Raw genomic sequence first — 23,676 nt, 5'->3', positions numbered from 1 at the left:
GTTCACAAAGAACATACAATATGCCGATGGGTGGACACTTCCTGGCAGCAGTGCAAAAATCACAGAGCATACAATAGAAAAGGCGGCCACAATCACAAATGACACTGCCTTTTCCCCTCTTGATGCATTGTAATTTTGTTTCTGAAGAGGCACTAAAAGTTCTGTTTCTAGGGTTGTGCAATGGAAACATTCAAACTGAAAATCCTATTGTATTCATTTAGTTACCAGGACATTTGGATTGGAGGAAGTTTGAAATTTATAAGGAATTAAAGAGCATTTTGTAAAAAAGAGTTATTAGTTTACAACTTAAGATTGGAAGTTTATAAAATACTACTCGTCATCTATACATGAGAAATCCAAGTAGCCAATCGTTGTGTTTTGGAAGATTAGGGAAAATTTGAGCTCAACCCAAGAGGCAAAAACTAGCCCAATACCCAAGCCACCATCAACGGATTTTTAATGTCTCAATGTCTCAAAATGTAACTCCACGTGTCCCAGACTACTACTAATGCTGATTTTTAAACGTTACAGCTTGTTGGAGTTGGTGATCTTAAACCCATCCAGCTAAAATCCAGTACACTATCTGGTTGTAATCATTTGATTCCCTGCCGTGCACTCGGACAAGTTTGTTGCCAACTTGATCCTGTAAATTGTTTGTTATGCATAAGGTTCAGAGATGAGGGAAAAGGTTACAGAAAACACAAACTATTAGGTCAAAGCTGTGTTTTACATTTTTTTTTTTTGTACTGACCTGTCTGTCCCGAGACGTTTGAACCAGGTCGGAGTTTGGGGGTTGGCGGAGGCGGTCTTGGGGGCAGATGCTCAGAGCTGCTGCTCAGCCTCTTCTCCTGTTTGCTAAGGGAAACCACTTTGGTGCGAAGCTCCTCGTCTGACGGCCGGCGTACAAACCGGCGGTCCACATATTTGGCTTTGATGTAGGCCTCTACCTCGTGTCTGGCAGGAACAAGAAGCGTAGGGTTTTGTTTGTGAGTAAGATGAGAAATTTAAACCAGCCTTCAGCCTTCCACTGGTAAATTTTTACCATCATTTGTCTACTCAGACCGGGCAATGAAGGTATTCACTAGCAGCAGAGTGGGTGTTTAATTTATCACAATGAGACAAAAGTCAAATTTCTATACATTAACACAATAATGCCTACATTCTTTTCTCGCAGTCTTTTTTAAAAACAGGAAAAAAGATTGCGAGAATAGTCTTTTTAATTTGTTTTAATAACCTCACGAACTTCACAATGTCAGAAATACAAAAAGCTCTGAATACCAAGGAATAAATCCAGTGAGAAATTAATCAAGAGAAGAAAACAAGCCCTTACTTATTTTCCGGAAGAACATATTTTCTTTTGGTCTGAAAATGCCAATATGCTCTCTACTAGTACTGTACCTCGGGTCTCCTGGCTGTGGTTTTCTGGCTCCTAGCTCCTCTCGCCGAGCCTCATATATCTGGTTGATCACTCTGTTCCCCAGTTCACACATCAACTGCGAAAGAAACAGAGATGAAATTGGTTAACACAGGAGGATACTCAACCGGGCAGTAGGAGCCACAGTTACACCTGCTAAATGGATCACGCAGTGACTGTCCAGCATATCAGAAAACAGATAAACAGAATTTAACGTGTGCAATAAGAGAAATTAAAAGTTAGGAAGATAGCACTTGATAAAACAAAGATTTTCAATTTGAACTGGACATTTCAGGTACATTGCTCACATGCATCAGCTTTCCCTCACTAACCTTAAGTAGTTCTGGTTCCCATGTATCCAAAGTCAGAGACCGAACCTTTGAGAAATGCACTCCAAGACTTCTGCGGATGAAGGAGGCATACACAGTAAATAAATAAAAAAAATAAACAAAACAAAACAAAACAGAACAAAAAACCACACAAAGAATCTTTTTTAAAATTTGTTAGTGGGCTAAAAGGCTAAATGCTTTAAAGTCACTACTTTTCATCTCACAAGTGTAGTTTAGATTTTAGCCACAAGGTGGGGGTCAGCATATTTACAGATTTAGCAGAATTGAATATTAAAATAGTTCTTAGATAAATGGCCAGCACTATGCCTCTGTCTGTTTAATATATATGTATCTTAAAATTATAAAGAATATAACAGAAATCACAAATAAAGTCATTTAAGGGTTTATAATTTCTATAATATAATTCCTTAAATCAAATCCTTTAAATTTCTGAACCCATTCTGGTTAGGAAATCACAGTACAAATCCTTTGATTACTCCTTTAAATGGAAAAGATGGCGTCAAAATTTGGCCTGAATAAGAATTAAATATTTTACCCTGCCAAGTACTTAAAGGTTGTCAAAACATCCCAAGCAAACTGGGTGGTCATATCAGCGTGTTTACATTTCAAAAATCCCATAAGACCAGAACATTTTGTACATGATACTCACACCATGGGTCTGATGGAAAGGTTTTCCCATAACTGAGGAAACCAAAACGAACTCAACATGTACTGTATTCCTGCAAAGTGATAAATAAATAAACTGTGCTCATATAAGTTCGTTGAGTTTATGAGTTACTCCACGTTTCTCCTTTCCAGAAATATATGTCTCTAAACTTTCCTAACACTTCCATGTATAAGTTGATCATTTAAGAACTGATTGACCTCGTGTCTTCCTTTGTGATTTCCCTTTTCTTTTTAGTGATATTCAACAGATCCTGCTTTTGCTGCCATTTTTATGTGCCTGGTCATTTGTGACATCAGTATGAAAAGACCTATAATAAGAATTTGCTCACTAAAACACAGTACTTTACCTGTGAATGCCAGAGCACTGTATACAGAGGGTGATGCCCAGATTGATGCTGGCCCAGCGAGGGTCTGGCTGGCCGCAGTCGCAGCAACAGGCGTTGCCGGGGATGGCCAAGACCTTCTGCAAGGCACTCTCTCCTTTCAGCGATCTCTCCTTGGGCTCCCCGCCAGAGTCCAGACTCCCTGTCGACGTGGACGACTTCCTGTCCAGCTTCTAAAATGAGAGGGATGGGAGATGTACACATTCATCCAGTAGAAGAAGTGACGGTTTATTAAGATTGGATGGGATGAAATGAAACTTGATCCTTGTGGGGTAATTGTGAGAAGCAAACATTTAGAGGATGCTAAAGGGAAAACAACTAAACAGAAAATATTAATGTTAACAAGAGTATAGCAAGTCAGTGTTATATAAATATATATTAGAGTGTTTCAATACTAGCTTATCCGACAAAGGAATGTAAATAAATCATAAAACAGAAATAAAAGGGTAAATGCATGGACTACAGAAGAGCCTTATTAATATGCTCAAAACACTAATTCTTTCTGGTTTGCATTTTTAAAGACAGTTGGACTTGTTGTTCCCTTATTTCCTTTGTTTTCCATGAGCTTCTCTTGTGTGGAATATTTCTCTCTAAATTTTACTAGCACTGTTGTTGGTGTATAGATTTGTTTAAGGCTTCAATGACTTTTCGTCTTACTTTGTATTTAGCTCTTATGTAAATTCCTTGTCTATATGAATCATTTCAACCATCTGAATAGTCTGACTGTGTTTGGTTTTCACCTCGCCCTCATCTCCCTTGTCGCGGAAGGCGGTGGCGATGCTGTTCTGGACGGCTTTGATCCAGGCCTGTCGCAGCTTCTCTGAGTCTGCCTGCATCATACAGCTCCTGTTGGGACAGAGAGACATCACACCACTGCTGCCTGGCTAATGTGTGTGTGTGTGTGTGTGTGTGTATGTATGTGGTAGGAGGTGGGTACACTGCTACACCACCTTCCAACCCCTTTTTTTGTTTTTTTGTTTTTTAACATATTGCTGTGCTCATTAGACTGATGGAGAGGGATATTTCAGTGACTCAAACTTACTTGGTGGGTGATACCACTTCGAAACAGAAGCGACGCTCTATGTCTTCACAGTGTTTGACTGTACATAGCCTAAGGTCCTCTACCACCACTGTAGGGTTGTCCTGAGGGGACAGCACAGCAGCTTTGGTTAAACACAATGCACAAACACCACTGGAGCTCAAAAGATTTTCCAAACAACATGATAAAGTTCTTGCTTACGTCTTTTGCAACAGTAGCTATTTATCACAGCATAGCCTGGCTTTCCCACCGTGAGAAAAAGAGGCATTGCTAATACCTAAGTGTGTTTACATGTCTGTCTTATGAAAGATGTCACTACTAACAGTTTGCTGTGAAATATAATATTTCCATACGTTGCTTTGTTGCCAGAGCAGAGAGTTTCTAACAAAGCCACAAGCTGTTTTTGTCCAACTGCTCTTAAAATGTAGCAAAAATAATATTTGGCTTACGTAATAAAATACTACACAAAATATCAACATCTTCAATGTTATACAATGCAAAGAACTTTGTACATCTTTACATGTATGTTAAATGTATGAAAACTAAAAAGTTTTGAAATAGAGCATAGACTTGAGCTATTCAATATATACATTTTACTAAACAGTTATACACAGGAACACGTTTTTTTCCCCCACATACAGCTGCAGTTTGTAGTCAATTTTGAATTAGCTACTACTGCTCTAAAGTGAGGCTACAGCATCCTGTTTGAAATACATGGGGCCATATGTGTGCTGGTTGGTGTTCAGGGAGTCACTTGACATACCTTAAATTTTTTCTGGTAAACTAGCTGATTGTTTTGGATGGAGAACCAACGCCTGAAAGGACATCATGAGTTTGTTAAAAACACAAAAAAAAACAAAGTAATGTGCAGTTGCCAGTGTTGCTCTTGAAATAAAACACTTTGACATCCCTTTCGTCTGGATGACGGCGATGGAAAGACCTAGAGAGAGAGCTGATGGGTAGATAGACTGATTCAAGAGGGACTATATGTCAGCTCATGTTAGAACAGAGTGTATTCAAACACAGTAAACAATGGTATTCTAAAAACCTATATATATGCCTTTTTGAGAATAACAGTGCCATAATTCCTTAATTTCTTTTGAATAAAATTATGCTAGGAACATCAATATGTTTATGTATGGATATGAATACAACCTGAGTTATATGGGTCAACATGAAAAGACAGAGGTGACAGTGTGAACTTACTTACAGGAAATGTATTAAAATTTTAACTCAATTTGTCCAGTAATGCATTACCTCTTCCTTCTTACTCTTACCCAATTATACTCCTGTAGCCATGATAAAAAATCCTTATCAAAACATATTTTAAAGCACTTTCTGAGGCATTAAAATGTAAAGCACCTTTCATATCTCTTATGCTAAATTCTGATGAGTACTTTTCTTCTTAAATCCATAATCAGCCCAAAACAGCTATTCTTAATCATTAAGTCGAATTGAATGTATTCATAAAATTGCTAATTAAAGTGTTTCTGCTGTACCTATTCCATGTCTTGAAGGCATTGCTGGCCCTCTTGAACAGATAACCCTCCATGGCGATGCCATTGTCTGCGTCCACATTGTACTCCAGCTTGGTGTCGTCATTCGAGAAATCCTGTAAAAAAGATGCAAAGGAAGGAAAAGAAAGCAAGCAATGACGGTGTTAATTTTTCTTTTTTTCTTTTTGCACATTATCCTTTTAAATCCTTTGGTGGTTATGATTTTCTCTAGGGTGAGGAGTGACCCTATACTTTTTCCAAAATCAGTGACCTTGTACAGTGAAGCACAGCCACTGCTCCCACTGACCAGAATGATGTTTCACACCATGAACCAGAAAAGACAGAAACAAAGGCGTGATGCTTAAAGACAAATAATGTATTACAACCAATATTTTCCCTTTGAGAGAAGGTTAAACATATTGTATAGCTAAAAAAATACTGGAAGACGTCTAATGTGGAGTTAAGGCCCACTTCTTTGAGATTTGCCTCAAGGCTTCAAACTGTTATACTTTATCCACTCTGCTTAATTCACATCCCCCCTCTGTGTCTGAAGTGAAGATTTGACAGGTAAAGGAACATAATAAACGCGGGCAATGACCAGAAAATACATAGCCAGCAACAAGTACATACAACATTGTTTTTGTTTGTGTGCAAGAAAGAAAACAATCAAGTAAATAAAGTAAATGCTTAAAGTCTAATGTCACTTAGTCAGTGTATAAGATCAGTGCTTTGCCAAGACCCACCACGTCCCATTCCGTTCCCATTATTGCTATACTTGCACAAAAACAAACAAACAATCTTTAAAATTAAGAGGCTATATTAAAATATCTTGTAGGTATTCTGCTAGATAGTTTGAGAGTTAGTTATTGTCCTCCAGGAAGTAAAGCTGCCAGGCTGAGTTTTCATGCATCCATTCTCTCACTGACTCTGCCTCTGCTATAACGCAATCTGCTGTGTTGTCATGGGCCTGTCCATATGGCCAGTCTAACTTTAACTACGTGAGCTGCTGCCACACTTTCATAACACCGTCCCAGCTTTCTCAGTTTCAAGTGACATTGAACACCATGATGCTTGAATGCATGTGTGTGTGTCCTTGTGGAGTCAATTTACACCGATTGTCATCGTCCCCATAACCAATTACAGCTTGATAACTAGGTGTTTTACTGTGACGGGCTGGGGATTCATCTTCTCTGTCGTCCTTCTGGAGCCATCTCGAGTTCATTTCTGACTCAGGCTGGACTGATTCATCTTGAATCTCATTATGAAACCAACAAGAGTTAGCGCTCTGATCAAAAAGGTTGTAAAACCTCAAGAATTAAATGAAAACAAACCAAACCTTTGGAGCAGCAATTACACAGTGAACGTTTAACATTCCTCCGCCTGCCTCTTCACATCAATCATATGTACTGACCATCTTTTTATCCGTTTTTAGATATAAGTTTATGAAGAACATCAAAATGTTCACTAATTATACAGTAAAATCAACTACTCCTTAGGTTACCATAAAGCATTCTTTAAGGCAACAAATACCTGACGGATTCAAAGTACTTGTGAAAATGCAAAAAACTTCTAGGTTGTGACCCAAACACCTTAATGACTCCCGATAAACAAAATTGTACCACAGACAAACCCCAGTGCAGCAAACTCAGCAAGTAAAATATGTCAACATTGATAATCCTGAGTGCTGAATGGAAATGACCTCCGACATTCTGCAGGCAGTGAATACTGTCTCCCCTTTACTTCCTGGAAAGCAGCCATGTTAAACATGCACATAAAGAGGCGACAAATCAGATGTACAGTCAGGATTCTATATATTCTCCTTCTCAGTGGAGGAAGCTATAAAAGGGACGAAGTTTTTACACTGCTTATATTTTGACTCTCCCTGCTCCTGTCTTCATTCTAGATATTTCTCTTTATGACATGACAATGTAAGAGGCTTTGTTTTCAACCCTTCCTGCAAATCAGATTTCCTAACTCTGTAATAAAGTGTACTCAAGCATGTCTACTAGTCTGGACTGTACATGTATGCTCTACAAGCTTTATGATTGGCAACCACCTTTAAGAACAAATGAGATTTAATAACCACAACAACTTCAAGTCTACATGTCGCATTTATACTGTATACTGCCTGTATGTTTGATATAGGAGTGTGATCACCGTGTGCTTCATCATCTCTTCCCACCGTCTGTATTTACTTCTACTGGTATGTGGTATGTTATGCTTCATATTTATTTATTATCTCATATTCATCACATCCCCTTTTTTGCATTAGTGTCAAATTGTTTTCAAATTGTTTTTACTGTCACATTTGTTCGGTCTTATTATCGGCTTGTCAGTCATCTGTAAATAACTTTGAATTGCTTGAACCTCTACAAAAAGGTGCTATACAAATGATCGCTTGATTGATTGATGGATGATAGTGCCTGACTGCACGTTGTGTGTTTGTGCATGCACGCCCACTCTCATTGCCTTGATCTGTAAAAGTAACCTGAGCCAAAGCTTAACAAATTAAACCCCTCTGCCCTATGAGGCACACACAGAGGTAAATACACATTTCCTGCATGACACACACTGGGACAAGTGAGGTTATTTTGGGTGCACAAGGGGAACAAAATGTATTTATATTAAGCTTCTGAAGAGGAAGATGATGGAAAGATGGATACCATTTCAAGCATTCAACAAATCATTTCCTAGAAGTTGGACAAAATTACTACAATGAGTAGGAAAATAACTGCCCCTAAATTCAGCTTAGGCCAGGGAAATCATGACACTGACAATGAGCACTTTGATCTATGTGTGCATTAACTCACACATGTACACACACGCACACACAAGCAAACGCTATATGACCAACAATCCCTAATTAAGCCTGAGGCCAGGAAATGAGACACATATAGAGCAGCGCTGATGCTGTGATGTGAAAACTTTTCTTATTCTCTCGTTTTAACTAGCGGTTGAGAAATTCCTGTGACCACTTAGGCCTGAGGAATAATTTTCAACCCTGTTACATATATTTAAAAACAGGTAGTGGCCAAGGCTGCTGTTCTTAGTTCCTGAAACATTTCAGAGACGCAAGGTTTTCGTCTGACAACAGAGGTATATTCATTTATTATCCAAACAGTCAAAAAATGACTATTTTACTGCAAAGCAACAACCCACACACTAACATTAAACCAGCAAACTGAGTTCACTGTCGTGGACACTGGGACCAGCGATGAGGCATCAAAAGAATGCATGCCGCACAATCAAGACACATCAAGACTTAATGCATGTGTAACACTCTCAAATGAAGAAACGGGGGAAGGTGCAAACATCAACACAAACACTGCAATGCAGTCTCTTAGCATGAGCAGGAAAGGAAAGGCGAGGAGACGAAACACAGGGGCAGGTACGGTTACAAAACGGAAGTCAGATGGAAATTGATGCGGTGACTCTACGTACAGAGGTCGACCTCCAAGCACAAAAGTTGCGGTAGTCGGGTAAAGAGTCGAGCTCTGTCACCTCCTAAAACGTTACACACAGCAAGAGAACGACACAGAGAAAAATAAATACGTATGTCCTCACACTAACACAGAGGAATTTTAGATATCACGGATATGCCAAAATAAAAAATGGCGACCACACAAGAGACACACTCAGGCTAAAGAAGCACAAACATAAACACAGACTGTTACTATAAATAGCGATGAGTACAGAGACACTTTCACGTGCATGGACACACATATATTCTTACTCAGTCCCTCTTAGTTGCACTCACCAGATACCAAACGTAGTGGAAACGGCTGAAAATCTTCATTTTTCAGTGATTTTATGGAGTGTGTGCCACTTTGTGTATGTGTGAATGTTTTCCCCGTGAGGCCGATGAATCTTTGCTATTACAAAAGCTCAAAGTCTACCTGTGTAGCATCTCAGTGAAAGGTGGGCACTATAGGCAGCGTCACTTGTCTCTTGCCTCCTCTGCCGTTGCTCTGTGTGTGTCTATCAAAACTTTCGTCACGTGCTCTGCTGCTCCTCCTCCTGAGGCCTCATGCTCTAAGCGAAGGTCACCTGTGTGTGTGTGTGTGTGTGTGTGTGTGTGTGTGAGTGTTACTCGTGTGACTGTTGGGTAAGAATAATCAAGTGGACTGTGCAAAGGAGGTCATACATCAAACATTTATACTGACTTCAGTTTAACAGACGTGCACTCAGCTTTCCTCTCACTCTCTTATCTCCCTCGTATGTGTGTGTGTGTGTGTGTGTGTGTGTGTGTGTGTGTGTGTGTGTGTGTGTGTGTGTGTGTTACGTAAGTAGCCAATCCTTTAACCATGCTGAATGTCTAACTTTCACCCTTTAACATTAAAAAAGCCTTTAGTATGTATGCCTGTTAAGGGACTCCGGCTTATTCTCACAGAAAAAAATTTTAAACCCACAGCAGTTTCAAAACCAATGACTTGTGTTTTACGAGATAAGACAGAAAAATCTTTCAGTCAGCAGCTCATCTCTCTCTCCTGTAGCACCAATGTGACACTGTCATGTTTAGTGGTCACAGTGCTGCTGCTGAATAATGCACACAGGCAGACAGGAAGCATACTAAACACAACCTCAGGACCCACTTCAACTCCCAGGAGGATGGGAGGTTTCATCAATACAATGATAATGGGAAGGGTTTATGTGCAAGCACAAATAAAGTGGACAGTATGCACAGGAATGAAAAGACACAAAAAAATAGAACTAGCCTAAAGGGTGCAGTCAGTAAAGGTTTTAAAGCCAAATGGTATACAACACATAATGACACATAAAATGATGTTGGCCTGATATGGTCACTCAATCAACACCAACAACTCACTAATTCCTCTACAAGCCTTATGGCTTTCAAAACTCACATTCTGGCTCATACTGAAGTGTAAAAGAAACATTCTCTACCCAGTGGAGTTTCACAACACTAGAAAGTGATGAGGACAGCTCCAAAAATATACAACCTACACCACCAGTGAAACTACGAAGGCAAGAGGAGGTATCAGAGACATGTGTAGAAGTGTGCTATGTTAATGTTAGTGCAAATGACCCTAGTCACTGACGCAGATTCAGATCATAAAATCAGTTTATACTGAATATAGTTTAATAAAGTAGCATTGTAGGTTATATTGCAAAGTGGGAAATCAGTGTGATGGGTTACAGAACCTGTCTTTATACTCCCACAGATGTCTACATACATACGTGCAACCTGCTGAAGTGTCTTTGAAAAAGATGCCAAACCTCAGCTCACTTTAGGTCAGCATGGGGAAGACTGTGAGCCTTTTATCACATTAAATAATATTTGTCCACTTTGTTCTGCAATATTAGGGAAATGTTAATGTTTGGGATAAGTAATAAGCCACTGTTGTGCTGTACAGCACGGGTTATAATTGTAATGTGTTACCAAATCATCTTTACAAAAAAAATGTTGCTTTTGCCTTTTTCCAAGGTAAATATACCAGCACAATGCATTGCCTTTCCACTGCACTTGGACCTATACTGACTACTACAAGGCATGCTTGACTTCATTCAACTAGAAACTTCGCGATATTACTAAAATAAAATAAAAAGTATTTAAAGGCCTTCCTTCTTGCCATAAGTAAGCCAGTGCCAAATATACTTTAGTTGGTTTAACATTTGTGATTAACTGAACCCAATTGTGCACAAAACAAGCACAGTGAGTATAGTGTGGGAAGTCATGTGCAATAAGGCATAATGGCATCAAATCTTTCTTAATTTGATTAATCAAACTGAAGGTGATTTAAGCATACACAAACTGCTAAAGGCACAAGGACGCGTGTGATAACTGAAATCTGTTAAATGGCATGATATCATGCATGATGCCAGTTTAATCTTGTGATAAACCAGCTCGCTCGTCTTCCTACAAATGTTGAGAGCTGGGGAAGTGGAGTCTGAGCAGACAGCAAAGAGGACAGTTTCTAGCCAACCATGCAGACATGACACAGGAACGACAGTGAGGGAGGACAAAAGGAAGAGTAACACAGCTTACCCGCAGAGCAGCCTGAAGTGAGCAGAAGAAGACGACGGGGAAAAAAAGAGCAGAATTGAATGAAAAGAAGAGGCAGTTGGTTAGGAGTGTCTTTGTACAAACAGCTAGACGAGAGAGCAGAGGGAGCGAGACATAAAAATAGCATCAAAATAAATTGAGGGAGGGGAGGTGGAGGACAGGTGCTCAAGGACAAGCGGAAGTTGGCACACGCAACATCACCGACCGAGCAAAGGGGAAGAGAGAGAAAGAGGAAAGGGCAAAAGAAATATATAGGGGAATGAGATGGGGATAAAAAATTTAGAGAAAGGACAGACGGTCCATAAAAAGAAAGTCACGTCAGAAGAAGTACTACTTGCACACAGTTAGAGACTGAACTGAACGTCACTGACAAGGCAGACAGATTAACAGACGTCCAGCAGACCACAGCTGGGCTTCCGGCAGATGTTGTCTAAAGTTAATGATGTTGTGTGATGTACAATTAAAGGTAAGGGCAATTCACCACCACTACATATTGTAACATAACAGTCCATATCCTTCTTAACTCTTTACTGTTGTGGTATCATAAAGCTACAAAGAGATCAGTTTCCAAAATTAAAAGACGCTTATGACAAAAACAAACAAACAAATAACTAGGAAATGTCAGCGAAATTAAAAAACTGTAGGGGCAAAAATGCTCTGACAGTTTTGGGTTTCCTATTTCTTGTATTGTCTGTTTGTTTTTTCTTGCCAAAACTTCTGGTGTACCCTTGTGGCAGGTGTTTTTTAAAAAGTATAACTCATTAGGGATATTATGGTTAGCTGGTGTTCCTTACACCTGATAGCGGAGAACTACCTCCATTCCCTCAAATGACAAATGTATATTAAATTGCTGGAATCAGTAGCTTTAGTATATGAATACTCCCTTGAGCATATTATTTTTTATGCAATATTGTGTCAATTGGACATAATTGATTTGTTGACCTTAGTATTTAAACATACTAACAAATAAAGATTACAAGTGCTTGTGCTTTATAGCACAAGCTTGTAATATTTTAGCATGGAGCATTTTAGCATCCGGAGAAAGTTCAGTGAAGGTGAGCAGTGGTGGTTGTGAGGGAGGTTGTGATCAGGGGGCTAAGAGCACGTGGCTGTGGGGTAAAAGGTAAGTCCTGCAAGAACCCACGGGACCCCTGCGAGAACCCACAGCACTCTGCTGGGGTTCAGTTGTAATGGGAGGAGGCCCGAGTGTAATAAGAAAGGCTTTGTGGCCAAAGGCAAGAGGATGTAACTGCCATATAGTTACTAAACACACACTGAGTAAGTGTTTATGTTTCTGTGTTTTTCAGGTTGCTGGGCAGAAGCGAAGACAAGTACTAAAATAATGAGGTTAATTCTACATTAGTTTGTTTGATGTGTTTTGTACATTTGTGTTTAAAACTGAGGGAAGATGGGACCATATTGCGTGAGTGTGTGTGTGCACCTTTTGCTGGATGGTGGAGTGTTTCTGCTCCATGTCTCTCTTCTCTTTGGCAGCATCCACCACCAGCTGGTCCAACTGCAAGAGACAGAACAACCGATTAGTCAAGCTTACCAAACCACCTGGTCACACACATTTCATTCAGAAACAGCACACACAAACATTTAAGCTCTTATTCAAGGCAAAATATGTACTCATCAGATTCTTTATGTTGATTTATCTCACCATACAATTGCAGAAAAAGGTGATGAGAAGAGAGTGATGTAAGTAACACAATCTAATGATGGTCCATTTAAATCAAAGGTTTCTCTTCAACTGAATTTGATAGTATACTTAAGTGTGTGTGCACTGATGCTTCTTATTCCCTTTCCAATCTTGAGAGCAAAAATGATTCCGCCAATTAAACACCTTTTCCACAGGCCACATCAAGACAAGACACACTTTCTCCTTTAAAAAAAAATGGACTGAGCTACAGAGGCTTCATCATGTGTAAAATTGGATGGGGGGTGATCGATTCTCCTCGTCTCCAGGAGTAACGACTGCGTGCAGAGAGGAAGACAAAGGGTCTTTTGAGAAGAGAGGAAAGCAGCAATTTAAAAAAAAAAAAAAAAAAAAAAAGGATTTCAGTGAGGTTGTGGAGGATAAAGGGGGATGCAGAAAATGTGCCAGTTTGCCTCAGAGCAGTTAAATTCTACTCTGTGCCTCTTGATAGTCTGTTGCTGCAGTGTGACCTAAATCAGCGTGTCTGGAGCTTCAAACACAAAAGGATCAGTATCTGATTATAGGTCAGTGATTGAGGGGGGAATGTAGAATTACACGTGAATAAGGGATGAGTGGGGTTCAAAATTTCAGTCAGCAAACTGTAGCTAGAAGCTACTGTTAAGTGCTGTACTTTGGAGTATGTAACAGATTTATCTGCCAGGAACTGATGCTTTACCAGCCGCCCACAAATCAAATATGATCAACCAGTTTCTTTTCATTACACTTCATTTAAGGCAATGTAGCTTGATAAGAGATTTTTCAAGAAAATAAGAAGACCGGTAGTTGTCACTGAACCAACCTAGGACTCCAATGCAACTTTAAGCTACAATCATTATCAGTCTCTTTGCGATCCTGTGTAGGCAAGACATACCTCGAAATCAATGACTAAAAAAAAAAAATTGGCATGCGTAGTATTAGCTGTCTGTCCACAAACATTTGATGTGGGTTTCTGCAGAATGAGCATTGCCCCCTGTAACTTGGGGCGATCACGTACAGGGAATTTATAGAAACGACAAAAATGAAAGAAAAGGAAATCAGTACCAAAAAAAAAAAAAAAAAGTGACAGTAAAGGCTTATTAAACATGAGGGTTGCACATTTTCTAAGGATTAGCTGTATTCATCATATGCTTTTTTTATTAACATATGTTGTGGTGGCTTTACAGGCACCAGTAACCACAGTTTCAAGCTAGAGGGCAATTCATACTAATGGGTAACAGAAAAGCCACAGTACAAAGTGACACAGAGGAGGGCGGAACCAGCATTTTACTTCCTTTCTGATGGCGCAGAACGTTTTGCATTGTAGCTTTTAACAGCCAAGATTTTTAGCAAAATTACATTCTGCTTTTTTGAACATCAAAGACACTGTGCTCTCTTTCACAAAATAAATATGAACATGAAAATGCTGCTATCTGATATATTCAGAGAAGACAGCATTGGAGGGACCCGGGTCTTTTGTTTTGTTTAGAGGAAATGGGTGGACGGCAAAGAGGCAGGCCGATAACATCAGATGGGAAATGTTTTGCCTTGTCGCACCATAAGAACTAGTCCAGTCCAGTCCGTGCCGTCTATCTGCTTCTATCTGTATCTGTAAAGGCAGGATTGTGTTTGTGTGTAGCTCTTCACATATTTTGTGTCAGTGACTCACCTTACCTTTAACATCTTATCTATCTTACTGTGCAGCCACCGCTGGCATCGTCAGCATAGAAAATCGTCTCAAATGTTTCATTTCTGCCTCAGTTTGTCACCTACAGACCACAGCACCACAGTGAAGCCTTTCAGTCAATCACTCGGCCTTCCGCTCAGATCTGTCTCGACACGTAACTATGATGACAAGCATCGTGATTCATGGTCAAGATACAAAACATCCCGCTGAATGAATATATTCATTCAACACGTGCTCAGCCCTGAGGCTCTGTGTCATGGAAAGATGCATTCAGCAGAGTATTTTATATTTAGTAGCAGTCTAGCTGTTTCCAACAGCAAGGATGGAAAAAGTAGCATATTTGACATGAATCATAATTCGTGCAAATACATTCAAAATGGAATTTCAGAAATCTCAGCTTATCTTGGTTGATTGTGGTTTTACAAAACATTTGATAATATTTCCCTGTTTAAGTGACTTGCCGTCAGCCCTGCTGTGACTTTCTGTATCAGTTACAGCTGCAGCTACATACTAGCTCAGTAACTCATTCTCAAACAACCACAGAAACAGTATCGTAAAAGTCGCTGGTTTTCTGCATCTACTGAGTATAACCCAAGTTCCTGTTTTTTTCTGACCACCCTTTTTTTTCTTTTTTTCTTCATCATTTATGTTTCTAGAGGTTGCTGGGAAATTTTAATGTTCTGTCTTCTGTTCCCGAGCAAAACCAACCGCACTGCTGACATTATCGTGCAAGACCAACTGACACCCCTGTGCTCTTCACTGTACATCTTTTTTACTCCAGGCCAGGGTAAGAAACCAGCTCTATTCATCTACCTCCCACTTCTATCATTTCTTGTAACCAACCCCAAATTATACAATAGATATAGACCAGAATGTACTAGCATTTTCATAGGAAGCAACAGCACACATCACTTTTATACTTTGGATGCCACATTTTTCCTGACTTGGTTTAGGAGAACATGTACTACTTTACTGTTGGTGGCTAGTTTTCCCACCCTTGATCACTTCCTCATTGGTTAGAGGCATCAAGTCATATTATCAGACCTGTTGACAGCTCCTCCACACCTCCCTGCATAGCCTCTCCACCTTCTTCAACTTCATGATGGAGAAAAGAAATAATCCAGAATCTTCTTGTCGCTGCTTCCAACAGTTCAGTTTCTGTTCCTCCTTTCCTTTTGGTTTCGTACTGCTCCAAATTCAATGCGACAAGCTTACAATTCACACACTGCAGTTATACTCTAGTTACTCATCAGGCTTAAAACCAACCCTCTATCTCCCTCTCCCCCCGTCTTCAGGGTCTTTTTCACTTTTCTTCCTTTTTCGTCACACAATCCTTGCTTTTCTTTTCTTCAGTCTTTTGAGTGTTGAAGCCTCAGACTTAGAGTCCATGCCTTTCCATTCTACTTCAATCACTTTTTGCTTTGAAAAGATTACATTATGCCTCTTATTGCTTCCTAAAATCTGCTTTTTGATGTGGGTCCTGTCTTCCCCCTTCTTTGTTCCTGGCACTCTTTGGTTCTTTCTGTCAATTTCTTGATAGTGTCAACGTCTGATGGTTCCAACTTCAGAGCATGAGGGTTAGAAACCACACTCCTTTCTTTAATCCAATTTAGAGGACCACTGTCTCGAGTCTTCAGATCTGGCTTCCAAAGTGGTCCATTTTACTCTTTCTCAAATAAAAAACACTTATTAGTTCCTTTTTGTCTTTTTTTGTTGTTGGTTCAAACATCATAAAAACATGTTTACGAGCTACACTAAGCTCCTCCTTGACTCCTCACTGTGTAGCTGGACTTCCTTCCTTGGTCTTGCACCCACTTTTAAGAAATGCCATCTTCTCATTGGGCTACTACTGCTCCAGCTTCAGCGCCACCAGTTTATATTCCACAACCTTCAGTATGAAACCCTGGTTTCTTTGCTGTTGGCTCAGCTGACTGTCAGCCCTGTGCGTCTGACTGCGGGAAAACCCATTTCCAGCCCCCTGGCCCGCTTTCTTCCTCATTCCGTCTCACTGTAACAGCAGCTCCTCTGTGATAATCATCTTAAAGTCACATTTGGCCCACCCTCTGGTTCAGAGGGAAGGTTTATCAGAGGATGCACACAGACACACACAGGGCTTAAACATCAGTTGATGAAAACATAGCAGTCCACACACACACAAGCACACACACACACACACACACACGCACGCACGCACGCACGCACACACGCACACACACACGCACACACACACGCACACACGCACACACGCACACACACACACACACACACACACACACACACACACACACACACACACACACACACACACACACAAAAGGCAGGAACACACAAACAAGAGAGAGGTTGTCAAGAGGCTAAAGGTCAAAGTGCAATTGTACTTTTCCTTAATGCTGCAGCTGTAAATAGGGGTCTCACCTGCAACAATTCCTCTAACTTTAGATGAGGCTCTGAACAGAAACGCTTAAATAATATTTTCCTTGCCAACATAATAAATAAAATTTGTTTACATATGACATTGCACTGGTATGTAAACATAGCAAACAGTTATTCTGCTACACTACTAAAAATAGCTTGATGTTTGCTTATGTTGCGTGAGTTTATGCTGTATGTTTGTTACAACGTTGCACATGCTGTCCGGGACCAGTGTAGTGTGTATTTTTACAAGAAGCATTAAAACTAAAAGGAGGAAGTGACACTTGAATTTTAAGCCAACTGAATTACTTTCCCAGGGGACAATTTCATCAACTTCTGACAACAACTGAACGTGAAAGCAAATTTTTCTAATACCTTGACAAACTGTATAACATCTCTCGGTAGAGTTGTGTAATGTAATAAAATCAGTTTTACTATATATGATATGATAACATGATATTTTAACTCAATTACATTGCATTACATTGCAGTGATTTTAGTTTTTTTTAACAGTGCTGGTTAAGGAATAACTTGTATGAATAAGAAAAATGTAACTTTTACATCATCAGTATTATAACATAAATCAAAAAATATGACATAACCCTTATGAAGTAATACTAACTATATAACAAGTTTGACATATTGCATTTTGAGTGGGGATACAGCTATTTATGCATACAGCGCAAAGAATTTAAATTTGGCTGGTTGCTTTTGTTCATCTCTGTGTGTGTATACTGGGATATCTGGGACTTCAGTCAAAACCAAATATTTGCATTCAGGCCAGGGACATAATGTCATTAAGATTTCAAACCCAATGTTCAAATATATATATATATTTTTTTTTTTTTTTTTGTGTCCTTTCTGAGGACAGCTGCTGAGGCTGTGGGTTTAAGTGACTGGCATGTTTGTGCATGTGTTTATGCTGCAGCCTGCACCTGTCCTCCAAGCTGTTTCATAAGAGGTTGTAGTTCACTGAAGAGGTCATATCCTTGATGAAAGAAGGTCAAGTGGGCGTACATGAAGGACAGCATCTGTAGAGAAGATAGCAATTACTCAAAGAGTAAAAAGGAATGATGTATAGGTCATTCGATGTGGTATAGAAGTATACTTACCGATTTCAGGATTTCTGATCTTCTCTTGGATTGTAGCACATTGATCTGTAATGAACAAAAATAAAAGAGTGAGGGGGGGATTTTTTACCTTTGATGCTGCTTGATCATACTCTGCATGTTGATAAGATTAAAAAATTTTTTTTTTTACAGATTTACAATAAAGAAAATCTACAGTGACAATATCACATCTGAGGGACAGATGCACAGAGAGAAAGTGAGGGGAAGAAAAGGGGAAATGAGGTAAGATACTGAGAGATTAAAAGAAAAAAAGTACCTCTTAAGAAAAAGGCAAATGAAAGAAAGCATACAAGCGTGAAATGAGTCGTACGGAAGTTGAATAATGACACCATCACCCCAAGCAGTACTGGACAGTAGTCCTAAAGGAAGCTGGCACCAGGGGGAGCCCTACGTCTCATGTTTGACCCAACTATGCTACTGTAGCCCTTCTCACCTATCATCAATGTCCTGCACCCCCCCCCCTTTTGTGTGTGTGTGTGTGTGTGTGTGTGTGTGTGTGTGTGTGTGTGTGTGTGTGTGTGTGTGTGGCTTCTCCTCCAGAGCTTCTCACCATTGTGCTGCTTAAGGTTATCTTAGGCTAATGTTGCACACTAGGGATAACTTATGGCTGGTTGTGAATGCAGACTCATGCTAGCTGACTTTATTTTGACAGACAGGAACTAATTACAGTAGCAGAGTCACTGACTGGGCAGTGGTAGATGCATATGGCTACTATGAAAAGCAGGGCAGCTTCTGAATGAATTTATCACTATGCCTCATGCCTGTGGGTTAACATGGGCCCATTGGTTTCGAAGTGTTTTGTCCCTGATTTACCAAACACAAAAAAGTGTTTGGTAAATCAGGGACAAAACACTTTGATCCACTGAATAAAAGTTCACAACCTTACTTTTTGTTTGTCTGGAGGTTGTAAGGCCCTTTTCCCTAGCAACACTAACCACATTTGTGTTTATACAGAGATGAAACACCCACTCAGGGAAGGAACCTTATTTTTCCATCTGCTAGCCACAGTGTCTGATGCATCACAACTTTTACAAGCCCCCTACTTCTCTTGATTACAGTCAATTAGTAGTTTTGACTGGAGCAGCATCTGTAAACGATGGTTGTTAAACTGGCAAAGTGCCATATGGTGTCAACAAACACAACAGCCACAGGCAAAAGTTATGAGCATTTGATTGGTAATTGGTTGGTAAATTGCGGTAATTCCCTATTTGTAGGACTATGAAGACACAATGTTTGGGTAAAATTTAGGCTTGAACTAGTCCCTATTAAGGCGTGGGAAATTTCAGGTTTTTTAAGTTTTGTAGACATACAACACCTGTTTATATTTAGTAACTGTGCTTCTGCTCTTCCTGCATTGTTTGTATTTAAATTTTAGGCACTAGTTTGTATGTCAGTGGTGATCACACATTTTTCAGGGTGAAATCAGATGGTTGTATTACCCGTTCATCTCATTATCTTTACATCCGTTTTTTTTTTAGGCTTGATAACAACTCCAAAGTTCAAATTTTAGCATTTCACGATCTAGCTCTACGTGGCACAGAAGAAAAAAAAGAGACATGCTCCATTCTTAAAATGTCATGAATGCAAGCCTGGCTTAAAACCCCTGTCATATATTTTCCTCTCCCTCTACCATCTTGCATGTCACTGTAAACTGTGCACTGTGTAATTATGCAAAAATGCCACAAAAACAATCTAAAAAGAACAAAAAAAACACAAAAAAAATGAAGCTGAAATCTATTTCAAATGTATCCTCTAAATTGCAGAAGTTAGCTGCATTTTAGAAGTGATGACAACACTACACAAATGTGAAAATTTAAAGGAGACCCATTTAAATCAGCTGTGCTAGCATGTAGGCCTATAGATTTCCTATAACACCACTAACAGGCAACTAATTTCTGTAAGCGAGGCTTCATTTTATGAGTCAGTGATTACGTAGTGGGCCGCTGGAGTACACTGCCAAACCTATTTTGAAACCTGCTTTTGGGTTTCTTTTCACCATCTAATTTTGGAGCTAACTGTGCACATGCAGCATTGTCTGTTCTTTGGAGGGAGATTCAATAACAGGGCTGGCAGCTGCTTTATAAGATAAGAAAGCACGAAGCATTCATCAGTGCTGCTGTGGCTAAGAGGAGAGACTGAGGGCTCAGCTGATGTGTTCAATGATACATGAGCACTTTTCATTGCGAAAGACATCTTTGCAGCTTTGACAGAAAAAGCTCCAACAGATCTAAGCAGACTGACAAAGAGTACAAGAAGGAGGAACATATTTATGCAAAAAGATATGTGCGATATTTGATTTTGTCACCTGAAAGTCATTTCCCACTGTATAGATTATTCAACCTCAAAAAAAGCAACTGTTTTGCAACCAAATATGTTACGGTATCTCATTAATGAAATGATAAATCTTAACTTTTTTTATAATTTTTTTTATAATGAATAATAATAAAAACTTTTCAGCTATTCTCTCTCTGTTTTCTTCTTCTGCTGCTTGTTCTCAAATGATCTTATTAAAATTTGAATCCTAATGTGAAAATTAAGAGGAACTTTTTAAAAGGTTTAGTTCTAAATATGAGAAGACCGCAGCATTTAATCCATTTATATACACTATTAATGGGCTGTGTGTTTACAAATCTATCTATGCAAGTGCATACAGATGTAGTATGTCACTATTTATTATCATGTCATTGTTACTTTTTCCAAGGAAAAATCAAAAACTACTTCTACCTACTTTTACTAATACTAGTCCTGCTGACACAACTGAAACTAAAGCAACTGCTACTCTCTGTGTCCTGTTGAAGCTACTGCTGCCATGTTTTTGAGCTAAATCCAATCTGATTTGCGGACCATGACAGGTGGATGAGCTTGGGCATTTCCTTTCGTATGTAAAAGAATCAAACTGCAGCTGTTGCTCATCCTTGTCTGTGCCACATCAGCATCTTTTACCTGACTCAGCATATTAAGTTTTATATCCAAATCCATGTTGGCTAGGGTGCACACAGAAATATTATCTGCGGAAGTGTGTAGCTCAGCTTTTTAAAGTTTCTATGTTAAAAACTGCATGTCAGCAATCTATTGCTAAATATAGACCCATTATAAAATTTGTATCACTTTAGAGAATGCAATGTATTGTTTGTTGGGCTGCAAGAAATGGACTTAAATGAGGCTCTACTTTAAAAGGAATTTCATGAAGACTGCATGTACTGAGAGAGATCAAGTTACTATCTCAAAAATAAATCATAACTGAGAACCATAAAAAATGTATCTGATTTATTCAGGATTAAACCCTAATCTGAATATACCCCTTGAACTTTACAAATCAAGGTAACCTGTAGAGATTCCTTGTAAACAAAGTTATGTTTACATTCAGTTTTACTCACCGAAACACACTGCGTGTATCCGAGAGGTCTAACAAATGTGTTGAATGTGTTTCATTCCTCATTAATAGTATTAATTAATATTAAATTAATATAATAAATACATTATTGATCGATATTGATCAATACGGGAAAAAAAAGAAGACATTATGTTAAGATTTTTGGCCACATTGCCCTGCTCTACCTGTAAGACGTAGTCGAGGACGATGTGTCGGAAGCACTTGCGTGTGGCAGTGAGGATGTTGGTGGCCTCCTCCACCTCATGTTGCTTGTTGCGGGGTGCCTGGGCGTTCTTGATCAGTGCTGCGTCCTTCTCCTCACTCACTTTATCAAATTGCTTCTTGGCCTCTTTAAACTTACGGAGGTCACTGGCAAAAAGGAAAAGAGGTATATTAGTAACATTTTTAATTGCATGGGAGTGTAAATGGGAAATTAAGTTAGAAGTTTATTCAGTAGGGTGTGAGGATAAAGGTTTTATAAATTCAGTTTGTTCAGTAACAGTTGATTTCAGTACAACTTGTTCTAATCCTGTTACCTGAGTTGGGTGGAACTAACCTAGAATAATGCCAAAATACATACAGGAGTACAATGAAATTTTTACATAATTTAGGGGTAAACTTTCATGGGTTTTCACAAACTCTATGACCAAGGTGAAATAAGACATTTCCCTTCGTTTTTCAAAATCTTATAAGGGGAAAGGTGAAGTGTTACAGGAAGTTATCTCTGAATATGAAGCAACATAACCAAGGTCAATGGTGATTTCCCTAATCTTGGTCAGCTGGAAATCCAAGAAGGTTAAAACAAATCAAAATTATTTGGTGAAACTACTTGACCTGGCTCCTGTGAATGCAAAGCTGCTGTGTGTGTGCAAGTGACTTTTGAGGAAGAGGACAAAATACAAGTCCTTAAACTGTGTGTCCCAAATTAATTCTTTGTTATGTTTTGCCTGAGTGAGATTAATTCACATAGTGGTGCAAGCTCATGAATATTTGTGCGGGAAGGAAGTGTGCTGCTGATGTGGGTGTTTAGCCCTGCTCTGCCAGGGGCAAAAACTGCTAATCCTTATAATGAAATAAAAGAGAAGCCTCCACTGCTTCCTGCACTTATACAAGCAGTCTGGAATTCAGTGCTGTATTAGGAGGCGAAATGAGGTCTACAGTAGATGTGAAGATATTATTATATATAGTAATATAATTTTATAATTTAGTGATGTAATATAATAACATGCCCTGTCCAGATCCTGTGCACATCAGATATGAGACATCCCTCTAGCCTCTTCTGCATATTCATTATTTCACAAGAAGCCTTTCTCTGTTCCACATCTAATCACACAATTCGGCCAACATGATTTTTCTAAGTGGAGGTACATAATTTTGCCTCAAATTTGTCCAATCCCTAAATTTTTATGTACTGTGCCTTGTAAATTTAGGTCATTCTTCAAAAGCTCTGACTGCTTAGAGAAATAACCAGCTTTTTTCAGCGTCTTCAATTAATACTCACTCTTTGACAAATGTTTGAAGCTGGGTCTTGATTGATCTCTGGGCCTGATCGAATAATATCTGTGAAGAAGGAAAGAAAAGTGTAAATGCTCCTTTCTGTTTTTGGAAGAAAAAAAAATTCTCTATAGTTATCTGAATAATTCAGGGATTAAACATCACTTCTCTATGAAAACAACAAAAAAGCTAATAAGTGTATTCTCTTTCTAGACCACACAATGTTTAGCAAGTCAGCATTCAGCAACTCTGTTTAGGAGGATTTGTGTTAACATTACAGGGTGCAATTAAGCAACTACATTTACACAAACAAGCTGACTTTGTAAACTCCCCTCATAAAGAAATAAACACGAGAAATGACGTGATTTGTTTACTCTTGGCTGCGAGTCATATCCTCATTAACCTGCATGCTTCCTTAAAAATTAGATACCAGGCAAAAGGCCGGACAAACGCTTCTCTCTAAACAGGGCGTCAGTGCCATTTCATGGTTTGACAAGACAATATGAGCAGTGTGGCTGGAAGAAGCTACCAGTGA

The 23,676-nt window shown here is 39.2% G+C and overlaps 1 protein-coding gene across 3 annotated transcripts in view; it reads right to left on the bottom strand.

Moving 5' to 3' along the window:
• LOC120790560 (arf-GAP with coiled-coil, ANK repeat and PH domain-containing protein 2-like) overlaps positions 1–23,676 on the bottom strand; it is a 55,338-nt gene that overhangs the window by 10,447 nt on the left and 21,215 nt on the right. For 2 of the 3 annotated variants that reach the window (XM_040128222.1, XM_040128221.1), the window contains exons 5-17: positions 23,149–23,207; positions 21,833–22,016; positions 18,257–18,301; positions 18,080–18,175; positions 12,812–12,886; positions 5,352–5,464; positions 4,616–4,667; positions 3,856–3,956; positions 3,554–3,659; positions 2,778–2,986; positions 1,747–1,816; positions 1,399–1,493; positions 752–954 (exon numbers count right to left, since the gene is read on the bottom strand). In XM_040128222.1, the coding sequence (XP_039984156.1) occupies positions 752–954; positions 1,399–1,493; positions 1,747–1,816; positions 2,778–2,986; positions 3,554–3,659; positions 3,856–3,956; positions 4,616–4,667; positions 5,352–5,464; positions 12,812–12,886; positions 18,080–18,175; positions 18,257–18,301; positions 21,833–22,016; positions 23,149–23,207 (1,408 nt within the window). Of the gene's footprint in view, positions 1–751; positions 955–1,398; positions 1,494–1,746; positions 1,817–2,777; positions 2,987–3,553; positions 3,660–3,855; positions 3,957–4,615; positions 4,668–5,351; positions 5,465–11,352; positions 11,365–12,811; positions 12,887–18,079; positions 18,176–18,256; positions 18,302–21,832; positions 22,017–23,148; positions 23,208–23,676 lie in introns of all 3 variants that reach the window. The other variant, XM_040128220.1, reaches the window with a different exon arrangement.

Source organism: Xiphias gladius, chromosome 6 (genome assembly GCF_016859285.1).
Source record: "Xiphias gladius isolate SHS-SW01 ecotype Sanya breed wild chromosome 6, ASM1685928v1, whole genome shotgun sequence".
NCBI lineage: Eukaryota > Metazoa > Chordata > Actinopteri > Istiophoriformes > Xiphiidae > Xiphias > Xiphias gladius.
This window is presented reverse-complemented; position numbering and strand designations above follow the sequence as displayed.